General features: G+C 42.3%; 1 protein-coding gene across 4 annotated transcripts in view; it reads right to left on the bottom strand.

Moving 5' to 3' along the window:
* Window positions 1-20,460, bottom strand: part of LOC147458626 (pyruvate dehydrogenase (acetyl-transferring) kinase, mitochondrial-like) — a 146,336-nt gene that overhangs the window by 32,532 nt on the left and 93,344 nt on the right. For 2 of the 4 annotated variants that reach the window (XR_015187767.1, XR_015187768.1), the window contains exon 1: window positions 2,921-3,643. The exons of 1 other annotated variant lie outside the window; for it this stretch is intronic. Coding sequence is in view for 1 of the 3 variants with exons in the window: in XM_086510093.1 (XP_086366219.1) it covers window positions 2,921-3,169 (249 nt within the window). In the remaining 2 variants the exon portion in view is untranslated. Of the gene's footprint in view, window positions 1-2,920; window positions 3,644-20,460 lie in introns of those variants that run through there. One more of the 4 variants, XM_086510093.1, reaches the window with a different exon arrangement.

Genomic DNA, 20,460 nt, shown 5'->3' with positions numbered 1-20,460 from the left:
TGGACTCGCTCATTTCTTCTTTGCATTTTGAATGGCATCCTTCATAGGGTCATCCTTGGCATTTTGTTTTCTCATGAAGCCCTGCAAAAAGGTGTGTGACCCCGAAAATTGCAAAAGCCATACAACTATCCCCCAAGTCACAAACCCATCGTGAAATGCCCACTCTAATCACCAAACAACAAACTACCATCCACACTCGTTGCGCACATGGACAAACCCAGAAACAATGCCTCCAAGACTTAGGCTCCAAAGTATATCTCTACCAAGTTGGATTGTGACCAGTGACTGCCGACCAAAGGTGCCTACAGGCAATCCAGCATGTGCTATCATCCACATGAAAAAACATATCTTACGGCTAATATAGAGGGTCGAGATGCATGGCCAAAATTGTCATTGGAAAGCTGGGAGGATGTGTTGATCTTGCCACACCTCTGACTGGCCTGGACGGTGAGGTGGATGTCAGGTTTGCAAAAGAAGCCTCCTCCCAAGGCAGACCGTGTACTCAAAAAAGGACACAGAAAAGGATAGAGTGACTCCATCATCGCTCAACGAAGGCCAGTGCCACTCCTGTCCAACTGAGCAAGGGGCTTGCCCTGCCAAATCCAGTCTCCAAAGTGGAGCCTCCTCAGTAGTGAAAACAGGGTCAACACCACATGATCTCCTCTGGAAAGAGCCTACCACTTAGCAGGCTGCCAATGGGCAGTCAACTGCTAATCAGGTGAACCTCATCTTGAAAATTCAATTTGATGTGACGTCCATGATGACTAGTCTCAGCGATGCTAAAGACTAGAGTCTCCTGTTGAGCAACAATCGGAGCTCCTGAGAGGGGATCAAAGTACACCCACTATCCTTGATGAGAAGGTAAAGGAGTCTATCCCTCGATGAAAGCATGCCAATTGAGTGGAATGGCCTCATCAATTCCTCTCATACGGACAGCAACCCCTCTGTTGATTCCATAGGTTGCTCCAATAACTTGTTCCCCAACCAAGGAAGCAACAATCAACGTACTATGAGCTTCGCAAGAAATGCCTTGCTCTGCATCTCTGGATCAATAATCCCCAATCCTCCCTCCTTTCTAGGCAAAATGATTGTGTCTCAATGGACTCGTGGTCAAGTGTCAGTAGAGCCATCTAGGCGACCCCACAAAAAGTTGCATACAAGGCGCTTCAAACACGCCATGATGCCATCGCAAGAAGAACCTGATTCACCACAAGGGCTCTTCCAGCCAAAGATAAGTGTAAGGATGACCAATGGCAAAGTTTCTTCTTGATAGACTGTAGCACGGGCGCAAATTGTTGCTCAGCTATGCCGACATGGAAACCCAAATATCTACAAGTCCGCCCTCTAGGTAGCCAAGTGACATTATCCTGCGCACCCCAGTGACAATCCTCATCCACTCCTACAAGAAAACCAAAAGACTTGTGCCAGTTTATGCGAACACCACTGGCCATGCAAAAGGTAGCAAGAGCATCCCGTAGACTATCCAAGGTGGGTGTGTCATATCAAACGGAGAGCATAGTGTCATCGAATCTGGCTAGTCAGCCAAAGGCATAGTAAGACCTCTCAATTGTGGGGTCCTGACTCCTGTGGTGCAAGAGGAGAGACATCACCTCAGCTAAAAACAGAAATAAATAGGCAGCCAGGAAACATCCTCGGCGAACTGAACGAGACACAGGAAAACGCCGTCCAATGTGGCCCCTAATGTGACAACGTTGAAAGCAGTAAGGTATAATGCAGATAAAACTCTGATCCACTACTAGAAAAAACCCATCCTCTGAATAGTGCCCTCCATGAAACTTCAATCTACTCTACCATAAGCCTTTTCAAAATAAAGAAGCATGAATGCTCTAGGCTGATATGTCTGACGATCCCACTCGATTGCTTCATGGCATTAGATGTGTTATTGGTCAGTTACACACCTCATCTCACCAATTGGAGATAGAGGCTAGCTATACAGAGGTATACCCCCAAAGGAGAGATTATGCCAGGTTTGCCAAAGAGAGCCAGAGACAAAGGAGCACTATATTTACCAATGCACAACATACTATGAGATCCGCGGGCGTTTTCATTGCTTATGCAAAGAGGGCTTTGGCCCCTATCCCGCATCGGATTACTATGATCAAAGGTGCCTAGGTCTCTTCTCGCTGGAGATCTGTACACTCAGAGAGACTACCCTTGGGAGCTAAAAACCTACACATAGAGGATCCATACAGAGCCAGATCACTACTTTTTACAAAGGGACTACTCGGGATCGCCCACCATAGGTTACCCAGTCACAACCTCATTGGGGCATTCTTCTTGATCGAACCATCCAGCTGGGCCACCCACAACGCCCGAGGATACGAGGATCTTCACATCCTGGTCGAGGTCTACATCAAAGGCTACAGAGCATCATTGAGCGACATCGAGCTCGCCCCCCCAAATCCCCCCCCTCCCCCGAGAGCTGACCATGGAGGACATTGAGGTCACACTACAGAAACCCATGAGAGAGCTCATGGGATGATCATCATTGTCTTGTTTCTCCAATGTGCACACAGGTCACTTTGGCCTTTTGAAGACGTAATATAACATTTCATTTCATCATCATCATCATCTCTCTCTCTCTCTCTCTCTCTCTCTCTCTCTCTCTCTCTCTCTCTCTCTCTCTCTCTCTCTCTCTCTCTCTCTCTCTCTCTCTGTGTGTGTGTGTGTGTGTGTGTGTGTGTGTGTGTGTGTGTGTGTGAAGAGAAAACTGGAATAACCTTTCTATCACCCCAGTGTGGTAGACTGGTTATCCCAGTTCTCACTTGAATAAGAGGTCTTGAGTTCAAGACACGTCGAGACTCGAATAGTAACTTCGAGATCTCTTAGAATTGATCCTTCGACATTAAAACTTCTCTTCTTCTCTCTCTCTCTCTCATTTAACATACAGCTCGATTACCTTGACAACTGGGGCCTTCTCGGAGAGCCCATAAGGAAGATTCTCCAGCTCGATCACCCTGTGTGCAAGCCGGACAGGCAGTTCTTTGTGAAGAAATTGCGCAGACACGAGAAGGTTTTTCTTAGTTGGAAAGGCTCCAAAATCCATCATATATTTAAGGCTGACTCCTGTCTGCTTCTTCTGACTGCACCGGTAGATATCTTCTACTAGACGCCTGGATAGCGTCTCTGCAAGCCGGCGGGCAGCCATGGTAGAAATCAGACAACTACCAATAAATCTCTCTTAAAAGCGAACAATAGTACATAGGCTTCTCGTTCCAGAAAGGGGATCCGATGCAGAAGTTCGTAGACCAAGAATTAGACATCTTCTTCATTGATCTTCTGCAGCTGTGTGGCTTAGAGACTTAGACAAGGGCCGTCTGATGCTCTTCTGGCAACCGAAGATTGATCATCATGGGTATAAGACAGAAAACCGAAGATAAAAAAACTCCGCCTGATTACACTCTTTTGCAATGAAATGTGGGTATCAAAGAGCACAAAATTGCCTCCAGGAAACCCTAATTGCTGGGCACGGTAACTCCTCAAAGCTGACGCCAGTCAAAGCATCAAGCCGAAAGAAGGAACTTCGATGAAAACTCTGCATCAGTAAGCACCCTGCAGAGAAAGTGGGAAGTTTTGTGTGGTAGCAGCCCTCTCTGGCTACTTTTAGCTCCACCTACTAGGCCTATATGTATGAGATTCCCGGAAACAAGGCCACCTAAACGTTCGCTTTTCTAGTTTTTTTGTTAAACCAGTAATTCATTTTAAATGTAGCTTTCGTGGGAATCACTCCAGATTCTCCTTCTTTCTACCACTACAACTTCGGGTCCATGGTGATATGGCGCTCTCTCTCTCTCTCTCTCTCTCTCTCTCTCTCTCCATCCATACACGGCTGCAGAAGCTTTGTGATGTACCATAGAAGCTATGTGACACGGGTGAGAGAATTTACGATGAGATTGCTATTGAGGGGTTGTCCTGTGTGTGGTGGTGTTGTGGTAGAAATTTGTTTCCCCGGGGGCGCAGAGAACAAAGGGGGAAGGGGGTAAGCAAGAATTGTTGTGTGGAGTCTCGAAAGAGATGACTTCACCTTTACAATACCAATAAGTTGTGGAAGCAAGCCAACAGCATCCATGAACTCATGACAACAAGAGAGAGAGAGAGAGAGAGGTTCGATGGGCGCACAAGGAGGTGAAGAGGTATATTAAGTCGTGGCGCATAGACAAAGGATAGACATCGTCGTGAGGTATGGGGCACATTAGGAGATGGAAGCTATGGGGCAAAAGGAGCAGCACCAAGAATGCGAGCACAAGAGGAAGAGGGAGAGTCCAAACGATGAGGGCACATGCAGCAAGGGAGAGGAGCGATGGAATCTTTCTGTTGATGGGTTTTATTTTATGTGGAGCCAGTATGTTGTACACATTTTGGAAAATAGCTCATTAAGAGGGAATTAAGCAAGATGCCAACACAAGCCTGGAGTGAAAGTAAAGGTACGACAAAGACAGAGCAACTCTTTCTCTGTAGGCTCTACGAGAGCATCTCTCTCTCTCTCTCTCTCTCTCTCTCTCTCTCTCTCTCTCTCTGGTGCGAGCAAGGGCAGCAAGAGAGAGGTCGCGCCGTGAAGGAGGGGGGAGGTCATGCTCAACGACCTTTGAGTTCATCGAGTTGTGGGAAAACTATTTCATTTCTTGCAAAGATTTCATGACCCCTTCGGGATATGGCACAAAGATCTTGGAGAATCTTCTATCTAATGAATTTCTTTTCATCTTTCCCAAATATATTATATTTATGTCACTACGATTTTATCAAATGAAGATTTTGATTTTAAGCATAATTAGAGGGTATTTGAGGCAGATTCCCTAACAACGCCACTAAAATCTTTTTTTTTCTTTGTTATCAAATGTTGTACACATTTTAAAGGCTTTTAGAGCCCAATCTCACATCGTATTTAGGAAATTAGTTAGATTAAATTTTAGAAACGGGCTCCACTAAAAGTCCTTTCGAAGTGGATTTTAAATATGTTCCTATATTTACACAAAAAGGTGAACGTGCATATCACCCTACAAAAGTGGTTTAATTCTCATTCGCAAGTTTCCTTGAAGGATTCTTAATCTAAACTAACACAATATGGCGGAAGGGGGGAGCTCTTTACACGTGTCAAAATCTTCGACATGAAGGCTAAACTCCAAAGCTGAGAGAAGCCCATGTGCACGTGATAAAGAGGGGGGGAGAGAGCGAGAGAGAGAGAGAGAGAGAGAGAGAGAGGCCGTCGAAGGCGATCGGCTGTACTAATCTATACTATAGATGAAGGGGATAGGAATTCATGCGGCCACGTGGGTGCAAATGGTTTCTTCTAGCCATATTCGCCTGAGTGAGGGGAACGGTGATACCAACAATAAAACCATGTTCTTCCTGGACCATGTGGTAGAAGTCGAATCAACTGGCAAGTGTGCTCTGAGTCTCACAAGTCAACCCGGCAAGACAACAAGCGCAACACACACATGACGCACACATAGTGAGTGAGTGCCATTGAACGCGACGTCATCAATCTCTGCAATCAATGCTTTAAAGTGAACTTCACTCAAGAGAGTACAGAGGCGCACGGAGAGAGAGAGAGAGAGAGAGAGAGAGAGAGAGAGAGAGAATCCCTCGTCTCTGTGTGTGCGCAGGAGAAAGTGTGTGTGTGTGTGTGTGTGTGTGTGTGTGTGAGAGAGAGAGAGAGAGAGAGAGAGAGAGAGAGAGAGAGATGAGAGCTGGAGAGCGAGACAAATCTCATCCTTAGAATTTTGAAGTTGATGGCCATGGGAAAGAAATGAAATGATATGTTAACTTCAATATTGAGACCAAAATGATAAATCGACTTCAAGATCGAGGCCAAATTAATATAGCGAAAATTACCAAAATACCCGTCTATTTTGTGGTCATTTCCAAAATACCCCTCAAATTTCAAAAATTCCCAAAGTACCCTCCCTATTTTGTCATAAATTCCCAAAATGCCTTTCAAATTTTCCAAAAAACCCCTGGTTGTGAGATTAAATTTCTCCAAAAACTAAAAAAAAATGTAGCTTTTCATAAGAAGATTGATTGTCTATCAATACAAGATGCTATAACAAAAATTTGAGTTGGCTATGTAGGCTTTGGAGATGAATTGCTTCATTATTTTCGAGCATAATTGCCTTTTTGGCACGATAATTTGTGACAAATTACATGCTAAGCACTCAAAAATGGATCTCAATTGTCAAAAAAGAATAATGATTAGAAAATCTTGATCGATCCAACCAAAATAGATACAAGGGTGTTTTGGGAATTTTTGAAATTTGAGGGGTATTTTGGAAATTTCCACAAATTAGAGGGGTATTTTGGTAATTTTCCCAATAACATATTAACGTCTTCAAGAGGCCAAAATGGCCTATGAGACACAAACTGGTGAATTTGATATCATGTTTGGGTACGAAAGAAATATAAAATGAAACTAGAAGTGCTACTAGCTAAAAGAGAGAGAGAGAGAGAGAGAGAGAGAGAGAGAGAGAGCGCATGAGACAAGAGACAGACTGCACTAAGAGAGAGAGAGAGAGCAAGCTAGATCATCACCATCGTCAACATCATCATCACCCATACGTTCTCTCTCTCTCTCTCTCTCTCTCTCTCTCTCTCTCTCTCTCTCTTTTAATCGTTCTATAAAAAAATTAATGGTTTTAGAAAAAAATTAATGTTTTTAGTAGATTTGTGATCTTTTCAGATAGTTTTAACACCATTAATTTTTTATAGAACGATTAAAATAGAGAGAGAGAGAGAGAGAGGGAAGCAGCAATATCCTCTACATAGGTCGTGACCACATACATGTGCACACAAGGTCGATGTCGTAAAAACAGAGGGCAACACCAAGAAAGAAGCAATATCCGCTACACAAGCAAACATGGAGGGGAAGAGAATAAGAAGAACCAAGGCAATATGATACATGTTGATATTTGTGATAGTGGGTTGCTTGAAAAGAACACATACTTAGGCAACACATTAGACAGTATGTATGTCAAGTGCAATGGACTTGACAGAGTGTAACAGGTCCTCGACGAGTTTCCTCTCTAAACTAACATAATATGGCAGAAGGGGGAGCCCTTTACACGTGTCAAAATCTACGACATGAAGGCTAAACTCCAAAACTGAGAGAAACCCATGTGCACGCGATAAAGAGGGAGATAGAAAGAGAGAGAGAGAGGTCGATGAAGGTGGACGGCCATACTAGTAAAAAAGAAAGATTGTGTATTAGCAAGCTTGCTAGTTTTAAGGAAGTTGTCTATTTCATCCTCCTAAAGTTACGTACGTGCAATGTGGCTGATATCTAAAATTATCTAAACTATCTATACTATAAAAAAAGAGGGAGGAATCCCCCCCCCCCCCCCCTCCCTCGCCACATGGTGCAAGCTGCTTAGTCCGGCCAGTGTGCCCTGCAAGCAAGCTTAGACAACGACAAGCAGAGAATGAGAGAGAGCGACGTTGACTATCCCATCCGACTCCCAGGCCCCGACGCGGTCGAATACAAACGCGCACGCACACACACACACACACACAGACACACACACACAGAGACGTGATTGTCCTAGTCTCCAGGGTCGTCTAGGCACCGAGCACAAATGCAGATAGATAGATAGATAGAGAGATAGAGAGAGAGAGAGAGAGAGCGTTTAATGTTCATTGACAAACTATACCATTCAACACGAGCCAAGGCACTACAAAAGGACTCTCTCTCTCTCTCTCTCTCTCTCTCTCTCTCTCTCTCTCTCTCTCTCTCTCTCTCTCTCACACACACACACACACACACACACACACACACACACACACACACACAGCGGTTTTTTGACCTAGTAGACATCAATTCACTCTTTCGATCATAACTCGCTCATTTGAACTCCGATTTAGGTGATCTATAGCCTCAATCGAAGAGCAAGAAGCCCACTACGCATTGATGGAAAGACAAAAAAATTTGACCAATGGAAGGCTTTGTTGTAACAACATCTCAGAATTGAAAAATTTGTCAAAACTTTGCGTTTTTGTTGCCGACTTGAAGGCAATGTCAGACAAAACTCGCAAGAGTGGAAAATCCACACTCGCCATGGAGAATGATGCAAAATCTCCAAGGAATTTGGATGCTAATCCAACCACATCGTCTACAACAACGAAAGCAATGATCATGGCTTACTTGGTTTCATTACAAGAAACCGTCATAACAAGCGAGGTGAAGAGCTGCGCGCACTTGCAATGGAGAACGGCACTTTAAGAGTTCTCGTCGTGGAGAATGAGCACCTCAAGAAGGTTCTTGAAATGCAAACAACACGCTTGATGTATCTTGAGAATGAAGTTCAAGAATGTAAGCGCTCTCTTGTTGACATGAATGTATTGAAAGAGCGCTTCAGCAAAGTTGAGAGTGATCATGTATTGAAAAAGGAAACGATAGATACGATACGACATGATGTATGTAAGTTGAGAAATGCATCCAAATCATGGGCTGATATATGTAAGGAAAATGTGGTTTCTACATCTCCTATCACGTAAGCCGTTGTCCAAGCAAAGAATGTAGAGAATGTGGATACTCAAGAATTGCAAGAACGACAAAAACGCTCAAAGAACATCGTCATTCGTGGAATCAAAGAGGAAAGCATGGAAACACCCCAAAATCTTGCGGTTGCTATTGAAGAGTTTTTTGCTACATACCTTGGCATGTCTGGAATCATGGCTTATGGTGCACATCGAGTTGGAAAACAAGGAGTCCCTTGCTCGGGAGAAAGACCTATTGTATGTACCATGGTTGATGAGGTAAAGAGAAATATCATTCTTGACAATAGTTGGATCTACTTTAAAGGAACGGGTTGTAATGTATATGAGGATCGCACTCTTATGCAACAAAATCTACATCGCAAAGCATATGAGGAAAGAAGCAAGAAGGTTAAGGAGTCATCTCAAGAAGAAAAGTCACTTGAGGAGGATGCAAGTCCACCCAACAAATAGGGACACATGATCTATGAGACCAATTCACGCTTGCGAATAAGCTTTTGGAATTGTAATGGGTATCCATGGAATGCAGGAATTGGCATTGATGAGCTTACCAATGACTCCGATGTGATAATTATTGTCGAAACATGGGAGCATGATGCACAACGAATTCTTGGATTTGACAAATACAATGTGCATTCTTTGATGTGGGCCAAAAATGCAAAGCAACGTAGAGGCCAAGGAGGCATAGCATGTATGACCAAAAAGGGTTTGAAAGATGTTTCCATTGTCAGAGAAGATAAGTATAAACGTTACTTATGGCTGAAAATCAGTCCACCAAATGGTCAAGTCATGTTTGTGGTTGGTTGCTACATTCTTCACTATGACTCCAACTTTTATGCTTGCTTGGATATGGATAGAGATCAGCCCTTTGTTGAACTAGAGAAAGACATTGCTCATTACAAGAACCAGGGTGAAGTCATTGTCTGTGGAAACATGAATGCTCGCACAAATACGTTACAACACGACACACAACAAGTCAACATGCCGCATGTCTCAAGAAGAATGGATGACTCATACGTGTATAATCGAAGTTCTAATGATGCAAAAGAACTGGATCACTATGGAAAGTCACTTCTACATATGTGCAATAGTACCGGAATGCTCATTGCAAAATGGTGTATCTCTATGGCAAGACACCAATGACTTTACAAGTAGAAAGCACAATGGTGATAACGTGATTGACTATATGTTGTTTTCGGAAGCTACTCTAGAATGCATACAAAGCTTTACACTTGGTGAATGGAATCCGGAATTGGATCATAGGATGTTACGTATTGACCTCAAGTGTAGTAAAAGACTCGAGCATGTAGCCTCCAATCATGATGTGAATCATTCGTACCTACGTCTAGACTTCAAACAAACACTTATATATGCTAATATGGTGGACCAAATGTTAAGCATGACAGAGCATCAAGAGAGCCCAACATTAGAATGCAAGTGGAAAGTTTTCAAAGAAGTAATTTTCTCTTGTGCGAAGAAATGCTTTTCGGTGAAACACATGTCTTGCAAAAGGTCTAAGAAGGGTAACACCAAGAAGAAATGGTTTGACATGGAATGTAGTCAAGCCTGAAAACACTTGCTAAGGTTGGATGCAAGCAAAGACAAGGATGTTTACTTGGAACATTCACACACATACAAAGTACTTGTTCAAAAAAAGAGGAGAAGGTGGGAGGTCAAAAAACAACTTCTTTTAGCGCAAGAGAAAGCACATGCATGTGGCAAGTTTTGGTAAAATCTAAAAGGCAAGCGTGTTGAGAGCTTTGGTGACTTGACTCTTGAGGATATATATACGCATTACAAGAACCTATGTGAGCAACCCAATGTTGATAAGATGGAGTGTTGTAGCTCCCTTTTGTTTATGCCTCCCTTCTTTACCATTGAAGATGTATGCCGCGCGCTTGAGAAACTTGCTACTCGCAAGGCAGGGGACCTTCAAGGTGTCAAGGGTCAAATGATTGAATGGACAAGCAAGAAAACATGATATTAGATACGCGATATGTTTAACCTTGCACTTCAGTATGGCATGCCTCATGATTGGAGTACAGATTGGATTAAACCTTTGCACAAAGGAGGAGATGTAAACAATGTGAACAACTATCGCACTATAATGGTTGATTCTTTGATGGCAAAGTTATCTGGATGTATCATGGAGATGAAGATAAGTGAATGGGCTGAAAAGAACGGCAAACGTGCGCTTGGCCAAGGAGGTTTTCGAAAGCATCATAGCACTATTGATCACCTTGTCACTCTTTGAGTTCTTATGGAAGCGTCTCGATTGAAAGGAAAAAAGTTGTATTGTTGCTTTGTGGATTTCAAGAAAGCTTTTGACATGGTACCGCGAGGAAAACTTTAGAGACGTATGCAAAGTCTTCAAGTGCCGAGAGAATTTATGCATGCAGTCTCTCGCATCTACCAAAAAGTGATACGTCGACTACGTATGGGAGATGGAATTTCAAATTTTTTTGCAAGCACCATTGATGTCAAAAAAGGATGCCCACTTTCCCCAACCCTCTTTGGGCTACTCATTGATGAATTGGAATGCATGGTTCTTGATTTTATGCAACAAGAAGGCATAGAAGAGGTTAAGATCATAAATGCGGTGATCATGCTTTTGCTTTATGCCGATGATGTAGTGTTCTCGGTACATACCTTAGAAGATGCACAAAAGCTTATGAGTGTCTTAGAACACTTTTGCCTACGTAGCGGGTTGATCATGAATGGATCCAAAACCAAGGTTATGCTTGTAAAGACCCTCAATGACAAGAATGCATGCATTGTATACAACAATGAGCAACTTGAAGTGGTAGATAGCTTCAAGTACCTTGGCCTTGAGGTTCCATCCAATCATAAATGGAAGGATTGCGCAATGCGTCGCTTGGAAGCCGGAAAGAGGGCTTATTATGCATTTGAGAACATGTGCAATGCTCGAGAGATCAAGTGTTGGGCTCTCAAAAAGTATCTCTTTGACACATCGGTGACACCGTTGCTTCTTTATGGAGTGGAGGTGTTGGGTGGTAGCATCGGGAAGTCTACTTGGAAAGAGTTTGAGAATGTCCAAAAGCGTTTTCTCACCAACTTTCTCGAAGTCAAGACACAAACACCCTACATGCTCTTACTTCTTGAGTCCGGATCGCTTCCCATTGAGGTCTTGGGCATGCAAAGGGTTGTGGAGTACATGCTTAAGACACAACGTAGCCTTTTGTATCGACTTCTTAGAATCACATATGAAGCAAGTCAAAAGGTCCAAAAGACATGCAAGAGCAAAATACTAAGTTCAGGGTGGATGCTTGACATCAAGAAATGGTTCGGAAGATGGGATGCATGTCACTTGGTCAAGGTTGCATCGATCAACTCCCAAGTTAATGAGGCCTTCTTACAACGCCAATTAATCACGGCTTGTGAGAAATCCGGAGGTTCTCGCTTCGGCCATTACACCACACACATTGCCCCAAACTACAAATCTCTCTTCTTCTCCAAATGATATCTTCAGCCATGAGCTCTCCCTACATACCTTCCTCTCCCAACCACGATGTGGACTCTCTATTGCGACACTCATTTCAGCTATTTTTGAGCATCAAGAGTCACTTATGACCTCCATTCACACCACGTGACATGTTCATTTGGTCCCATAGGTCATATTTGACCTTCGAGGACGATAATAGATCTCTCTCTCTCTCTCTCTCTCTCTCTCTCTCTCTCTCTCTCTCTCTCTCTCTCTCTGCCCGCTGGACACCGCTGCATAATACCCCTCAAATTTCATAAATTGCCAAAATACCCCCAATATCTTGTCAAACATTCCCAAAATGCCTTGTAAATTTTTCAAAATTCCCCAAATACCCCTGCTTGTAGCTTACATAAGAAAACTGATTGTCTAACAATACAAGATGCTAAAACTAGAATTTGAGTTGATTATGTAGGCTTTGGAGATGAATATCTTTATTATTTTAGACCTACTTTCCTTTGTAGGCCCCGTTGGACAAGGCAGCGAGTGTCACACACACACACACACACACACACACACAGCGAGTCATGTTCCTGTGCCGACAACAAATAGCGTTTGGCCAATGTGCCTGTGTGAACGCTGAGAGAGAGAGAGAGAGAGAGAGAGAGAGAGAGAGAGAGAGAGAGAGAGAGAGAGAGAGAGAGAGAGAGACTTTTACAACGTCGACCAGTGTTACGGAAAAATGTGTCTCGACTTAATATCAATATCAAAAATGTCGTTTGAGAGAAAAGGAGGAATTTCACTCCAAAATAGAGAAAATAGTCCAAAATCCCGAAAAAATAAACTAATTTTCTAAAATTTCCTCTTGGCAAATTCAAGGAAAGGAATTTTTGTATGTTTGGAAAAATGATTTTTCCCGAACACTATCGGCGACTGTCTAGGCACAAATAGTGTGTGTGTGTGCGTGATGGAGATGGCAACGAGTGTCTCACACACACACACACATAGATTCATGTCTCTGTGCCGATAGCAAATAGCATAGAAAATTGAGTCTTTGGCCAATGTGCCTGCGAACGTTGAGAGAGAGAGAGAGAGAGAGAGAGAGAGAGAGAGAGAGAGAGAGAAACTTTTTCGTCGGTGACCAGTGTTTGGGAAAAATGTGTCGGCTTAATATTGTGTCGTTTTCAATATCATAAATGTCATTTGAGAGCAAGGAGAAAATGAGAAATCCCGCTCCAAAATAGAGAAAAATAGTGCAAAATCTTGAAAAAAATAACCTAATTTTCTAAAATTTCCTCTTGGAAAATTCAAGGAAAGGAATTTTGTATGTTTGGAAAAATGATTTTTCCCGAGCACTATCGGTGACTGTCTCACAGGCCCACAAATGGTGTGTGTGTGTGATGGAGATGGCAGCGAGTGTCACACACACACACACACACACACACAAAGGCTCACGAGTCAATCCGATGAGACAACGAGTGAGACACACACACACACACACACACTTGTAGTGTTGAAACTCACAAACTAAAGGAATTTTTTTCACACCCACCCACCCACAAATACACCAATCAACCCCCCCCCCCCCTCTCTATTGCTCTTTTGCCTCGACCAGACTAGGTCAACTTAAGAGATTGCATTTAAAAATGGACCACTAAGTTTACTACTACCATGGGGCTTAGCCCTTGAATGTATTATGACGCTCTGTACTTTTGGAGATTCGAGCGTGTTCAATGGCATCTGCTCTCATGGCGCAGTGAAGGCAGCTTCTCCACCCACCTGACTATCAATCTCCATTGATGGCCATCGACGCACAGCTCTATGCTATCACACACTCGTGAGGGAGTGCGGCCTGACTCTCTCGCTACCTTGACACAGCATATGGACAGACCGGCCTCCTCCTACTATAAAAACAGGTGAGGGCGCATCTCTGCCCCTCACTTAGCCATTGTGGTCGTGTTGAGTTATTTTGAAATCACCTACTATCTGCTTTACTGCCAAGGAGAATGGAGCTCTCACCACGCAGGTGACTCAGGTTTTTTTCTTACCCTTGCTGGGTTAGTTGGTTTACTGCACTATTTATGCATGCCTGACATGATTAAACACTAAAAGGATTTAATTTAGGAAAGGTGGTCCTACCTTATGCTTGTTTCAAGCATGCATATTGTACAATTAAACCAAAGGCTATGTTGTTCTTGTAAATTGTTTTGCAAAGGGGTTTTTTTGTTGTTGTTATATCAAGGAGCTTGATATGGTAACCTTGGGCATGATACACCCCCGCCCGTTATAAGCTGACAAAGAATGGTATAAACATCATATAGGAGTTGCTCCTGACCTTGGACTGGTTAGGTCGCCTCAATGATTTACTATCGGGGGATGTCTGGCTCTTCATATTGTGATTGGTTGGCACCAATTGGGCCAGTCAATGGTAAGGACTGGATGTAATACTGTGGCATATATTGGTGGTTGGTGGTTGTTCTGCTGCTTTGTTTGGAAAGGAAATATGAGTATTTTAGCTCGTTACTGCATATGATCTTATGAATGGGTTTCTTATAAATCCGTTGCAGGAAAATACTGTATGTAGACTCTACCTAATCTCTGCGTAAATGGTTTTTGAAAAAAATGGGTTTTTCTTGTTATTTCAATAAAAGCGACGTTGATTACTTTTTGCATTAACTGTGCGTTTGCGCTTGTTCTAATCTCGGCATAACTGATTCTTCTCAAATATATGGGGTTACTCCTAGCCTTTGTAGCAACTGAGGCTTTAGGTACTCTATTTCATTGTAGGTGCTCACATTCAGAGGAAAGAATCATCATCTTGAGATTAAAGCTTGATGTAACACAACGTTTTGGGTTTGGCTTATGTTCTATTGAAATGGTTCTCTGCGCAGACTATGTATGAAGGTAAGTATATGGCAGTTTTTTCAACAGAAGCTTGGAATGGGTTATACCTCGGGTAAAGATGGAATACTGCTTCTAATGCAGTAGCTGATTGTAAATATGGAATACTGCTTCTAATGCAGTAGTTGATTGTAATGGATAGCTTATTGAAGGAGGGTGATAAATGGTTATATTACAGTTTTTCGGACCCATGTTCTAATGTATGATTGTGTTTATGGGATGGATTTTTTATCAGTTGCACTCTATGAAGGACCAGTCGGTTTTTTGGATTGACATTCACAGTTAGTGTTTTTTTTTTTTGGGCTATGCTTCTACTACTTGGCTAGCTATAAGGTTGTAACTAATAGATTACATTGGATCCCATTTATATGATAAGTACACCATCGATTCTATAACTAAGAGGTTATATCTATACTTACTGACTGATAGAACCTCACTAAAATGATTGTAGGATAACGCATATTCTCTTTGGGGAATATGCTACTCTGATTGAAAGGAATACCGTGTCACTTAGGTAAAAAGTAATAATTTGACTTATATAAGAAAAGGATTTACTGCGAACCTAGCTTGTTTAAAGTTAAAAAAGTTTTGTAAGATGGACATGGATAACAACTGATATGGTCCATTGATACCTGTAAAACACATACAAGGCTAACTGAATTGTTGTCTTGTTTGGATGGATGCAGGTAAGAACTCTATCTTATCTTGGAAGGGTTTTTTACTTTGGCAAGCTACCTTACTCTGGATAAAACACACACAAATGAATCGGGAAGTTTTTTCTTCATACTGAAAGGGGATCTCTTTCCTACAAACATTGTATTTAAATAATTCTAATACGCACCCAGGGACAAAGAGACGATAGCAAGGCTTCAAATGGAATCTTTCTACTAATGTCTTAAATTTTAAAAGAGCCAAAACTTTTCGATTAGATGGGCTTCAATTTGGAAGTGGTTTTGAGCATCATTGATATTTGGGGTCTTCTTCACTATGAAACCCTTAAATCATGTTAAGTTACTACATGCCCAAATATAATCCTAAGGCGTTAGTGTGTGACCTCTAGAGTTTGGAAACAGAATAGAATCTGGGGAAAATTACCAAAATACCCCTATAATTTGTGGAAATACCCCCAATATTTTGTCATCAATTCCCAAAATGCCCTTCAGATTTTCCAAAATTCCCAAAATACCACTGGTTGTGAGAGTAAATTTCTCCAAAAATAAAATTTTTTGTAGGTCTTCCCAAGAAGAGTGATTGTCTATCGTACAAGATGCTAAAACTACAATTTGAGTTGGTTATGTAGGCTTTGGAGATGAATTGCTTCGACATAATTGCCTTTTTTGCGATGGTAATTGGTGACAAATTAAATGCTGAGCACTCGAAAACGGATCTCAATTGTCAAAAATGAATGAAGATTAGAAAATCTTGAACAATCCAACCAAAATAGATACAAGGGTATTTTGGGAATTTCCTCAAATTAGAGGGGTATTTGGTGACAAATTAAATGCTGAGCACTCGAAAACGGATCTCAATTGTCAAAAACGAATGAAGATTAGAAAATTTTGAACAATCCAACCAAAATAGATGCAAGGGTATTTTGGGAATTTCCTCAAATTAGAGGGGTATTTTGGTAATTTTCCCTAGAATCTAATAAAGACGGTCATATAAATTGATTTCTTAAGAAATGAGTCATGAATGTAGTCAAGGGAGGATAACTCAACACTAAACACCAAGCCTCGGGAGGGCATCCGGGCCACCCACCTGGCAGTGAAAAACACAAAACCCGGGTATACATGGGATAGAGGCACCAACATGGAAAAGGACTAAAGTCGTGCAGAGTGGGCTCATGGTTTGCATGTCAACCGGATGGTGAACCATAGCGAGGTGGGGGTATGGTCATGCATTAGAATTGAGGGGGGAAGGAAAAGCAAGGAGGCATATTTTTTTGCCTGCAAGAAGGATGTGTGAATTGTGTGAGATGAGCCATGGCTTGAAGGGAATCAACAACATAAAGCTTGAAGGAAAATAGCAATGCAAAAGTTGTTTCTTGAAGGAAATCAGCAATGCAAATCCTTCTCTCTATCAGCAACGAAAAGCCCTCTCTCTATCTCTAGCATATTTGATCAACCTCGATCAGGAAGGCTAGCTTATGGATCACCATTTTCAATGTAAAATTGGTTCTTCCTTTTCTCTCTCTCTCTCTCTCTCTCTCTCTCTCTCTCTCTCTCTCTCTCTCTCTCTCTCTCTCTCTCTCTCTCTCTCTCTCTCTCTCTCAACACACACACACACACACGCATGCACACACACACATTTTTTTTGTTTTCATGGTTTGTTGAACACACGCACACACACGTGTTTTTTTTCTTTAATGGTTTGTCGAGAATCAATTGGAGAATGAAGATTGCAGGCAATAGAAACACATACAATTGCACGCTGGTAAAATTTGGATGGCCAATGCACACACACATGCACAAATACAATTAGAATGTATCACTCTGAGAGAGAGAGAGAGAGAGAGAGAGAGAGAGAGAGAGAGAGAGAGAGAGAGAGAGAGAGAGAGAGAGAGAGATGTTTTTTTAATTGGAGAATCCATTGTAAGTGGTGGAGAATACATTGCAAGTGGTGGCCCCTCCCCGTATCCCCCCCCGCCCCCCACAAACACACACATTCAACACTATTGTATGATGGTAAAAATCGATTGGAGAATCCATTGCAGGTGGTGCCCCCCCCCCCCCCTCCCAACACACACACACACACACACACACATTCAACACTATTGTATGATGGTAAAATTTGGATGACACGTGAACATATAAGCATGCATGCTTGTAGAATGCATTGATCTCTTAGAGAGAGAGAGAGAGAGAGAGAGAGAGAGAGAGAGAGAGAGAGAGAGAGAGAGAGAGAGAGAGAGAGAGAGAGAGAGAGAGAGAGAGAGAGATCATGCTTATGGATACAAGCTTATGTCTTACTAATATACTTCATGCTACTCCCATATCCAGCATATGGCCCACTCACCCATCTGAAAGGGGAAGAGATCATGTGTGCGAGGTGGTTCCTCTCGCATCACACGTTCAACCGCACAAGGATTAGCATCAAAGGTCAATGCAACATTGTGTGCAAAGAGTGAGGCTCGGGTCCAACACGCAAAGGTGGGGAGTGTGGATGTAGCCCAGGATCAAGAAGAGGGATCTCCTTCCTATGAGGAGAGCTTCTACACCCCCTCCAATCTCCTATTGCTAACATGGCTACCCCTCAACCAAGGAGAAGTCCACGAAAGAAACTTTTGATGAAGACACTCCCTAACCTAAATGAGTGTCCATGAAAGAAGTTGGTGTGTACAAGTGATTGTGGAGTTGAGTCCAAAGAAAGTGATAGAGGATGTGGCAAAGGGAACAACACGAGACAATGCTGAGGTGCATGCAAAGGGGGAAGAGGCACCCCACATTGAAGATCCAAATCCTTTCCTAGAGGTTGAGCTCCCCGATGGGCGTCTAGCACGCCAATTCCATGCAGCCATAGATAGCCCAAAGCGTTTAGCCTTCATTTTCAAGAGGGTGCAGATGATGGGTCACCTCAAGGACTACCATGGTATCAACATAGAGAGAAAAGCACCCTAGAGGTTGGTCCCTACACAAAGAGATGGAGAGAAGAGCAAAGCTCATGCCGAAACCTGAAGTGAAAGCTTGGCATAATTTTTTTTTGAAAAGGTTTGGCGACCAAAATTGGACGTTCACGCAAAAGTGTAAGAGGTATCAATGCCTCATGCACGTTCAAGCATTGAAGGTATGGAAGGACCTTGGAAATAAGTACAAGGGTAGGTCATAGGCTGCTTGTTGAGGAATTTATAGGTGGGAGGATGAGAGATTATATGGCAAAAAAAGGTCATCTAGGTTACGATGCAAATGTAAGTGTCCAACATGTCTTGTTTTTTCTCTCTACTTATTGTTGATATTATGTGTGGGCTTACATGATGATCTTTATCCCATTGCAAATAATTCTCAAACTACCACGTTATGGGTATGCATAGAGGAGGGCGCACGATTTCCCTCCTTGGCTTGAGGCGGCCTTGCAGGACATAGACAATGAGGACTCTTTTTCAGCATGCTCCCTAGGAAGATGCCGACAATGAGAAATATGAAGAGGACATGCCACAAGGGACTCCGAAACTTTTAGAGACATTATGTACCCTCGAACCGCATGAGGTATGGGTTCAGGGTTTGTGACTCCCATTTTCTTGCGCATAATTTGTTTTACTTGTGTGTTGTTTCTTGTGCATAAGCTATTTCACTAGTGCATAAGTTATTTTGCCTTTTAGCCTTCCTTGCTTTACTCTCCAACAAGGAAAAAGCTACCTATTTGGAAAGGCCAAAAATCAAAGCAACCAATTGATGTAGGCTCCCTTGAGGACACCTCTTAGCTAACACTCGTTTATTTGTCAATAACAACCACCTGATAGTTGAAAGATGGGCCATGGAATCAACCCTTCCACTCTGACATGCAGCAATCGGACATTATATAGGTGGAATTTTACAAGCATCCTTGTATGCATTGCTTTCTAATTTTTATATGCTCACTATGTCGATAATTGTGGTATGTTTGTTGACATTAGATTCTCCTCACAAGTGCCTATGGCTTGGTTGAGCTCATAGGCCTAATGAAAGGTAGCAATGTGCTTAACATACACATTTTGACAAGTGGATGAAGTACACACTAGCCTCAAATGTCTTATAGCAAGTGATATTTGTGTACTCTATGTGGTTCTCGGTTGTGGAAGCCACTATGGGCAAGAGTGATGTGTGTCCTACATAACTTCTTTGGGGAGAGGGACTTTAAGCATTGTGTACTTACATTTCTTTTAATCATTCTTAGGTGGTTTGTAAGAAGAGTACAAAGGATGTTGGTTTTGTTTCATCCATGCTTTGCATTGATATATCATTTTTTGTTTGGCTTTGAAATAGGAAACATTGGACATGTTGTGTGATGTACCTTGCCACATGTACAAAGGTTGCGGGGATACATGGGAGGAAAAATCACCTTCTCTACTATGACCCACTGGGATGGACTAACATGGTAGATATTATGCTTGTTTTACACAGGTACATGATCTTAGTTTATGGTTATTTATGGCTCTCTAGATGGCTATTTATTTTGTTTATATAGATTTTTGTTTTGCCAGTTACACATGTAGTGCATTGGAGGCTTTGGCTCAAGGGGTAAAAGATCCTAATGTCCAGTATGTGTTGCTTGAACCTACCATTGCATTTGAGTTAAAATTGATGAAAGTAAGTCTCTTAATGTTGTCTTATGCCTTGAAGATTAGGACATGCTCGTCACTCTTTACTTGTTGATTTGATGTTGCAGGGTCCTGTTTAGGTGAATTCATATGATTTTGGATTTTATCTCATGGTTATCATTTCATTACATAATCAAATCTTGCTTGCAAGAGAAGAGCAAGAGATGGGTATCAAGGACATGGTTTGTACAAGACAATGTGTTGGCATTGAAGGAAACTCTCCATGGTTGGTGCTTGCCACCAAACTTGTCCAAGGTCCAATGACGTAGCTGCGTATCAAAACGCTCATCAAAATGGAGCAAGCATCCATTGAATGCAG

This window comes from Adiantum capillus-veneris, chromosome 4 (assembly GCF_014529385.1).
Source record: "Adiantum capillus-veneris isolate H3 chromosome 4, ASM1452938v2, whole genome shotgun sequence".
Classification (NCBI taxonomy): Eukaryota; Viridiplantae; Streptophyta; class Polypodiopsida; order Polypodiales; family Pteridaceae; genus Adiantum; species Adiantum capillus-veneris.
Note: the sequence above shows the minus strand (reverse complement) of the source record. Positions and strands in the feature narration are given on the sequence as shown.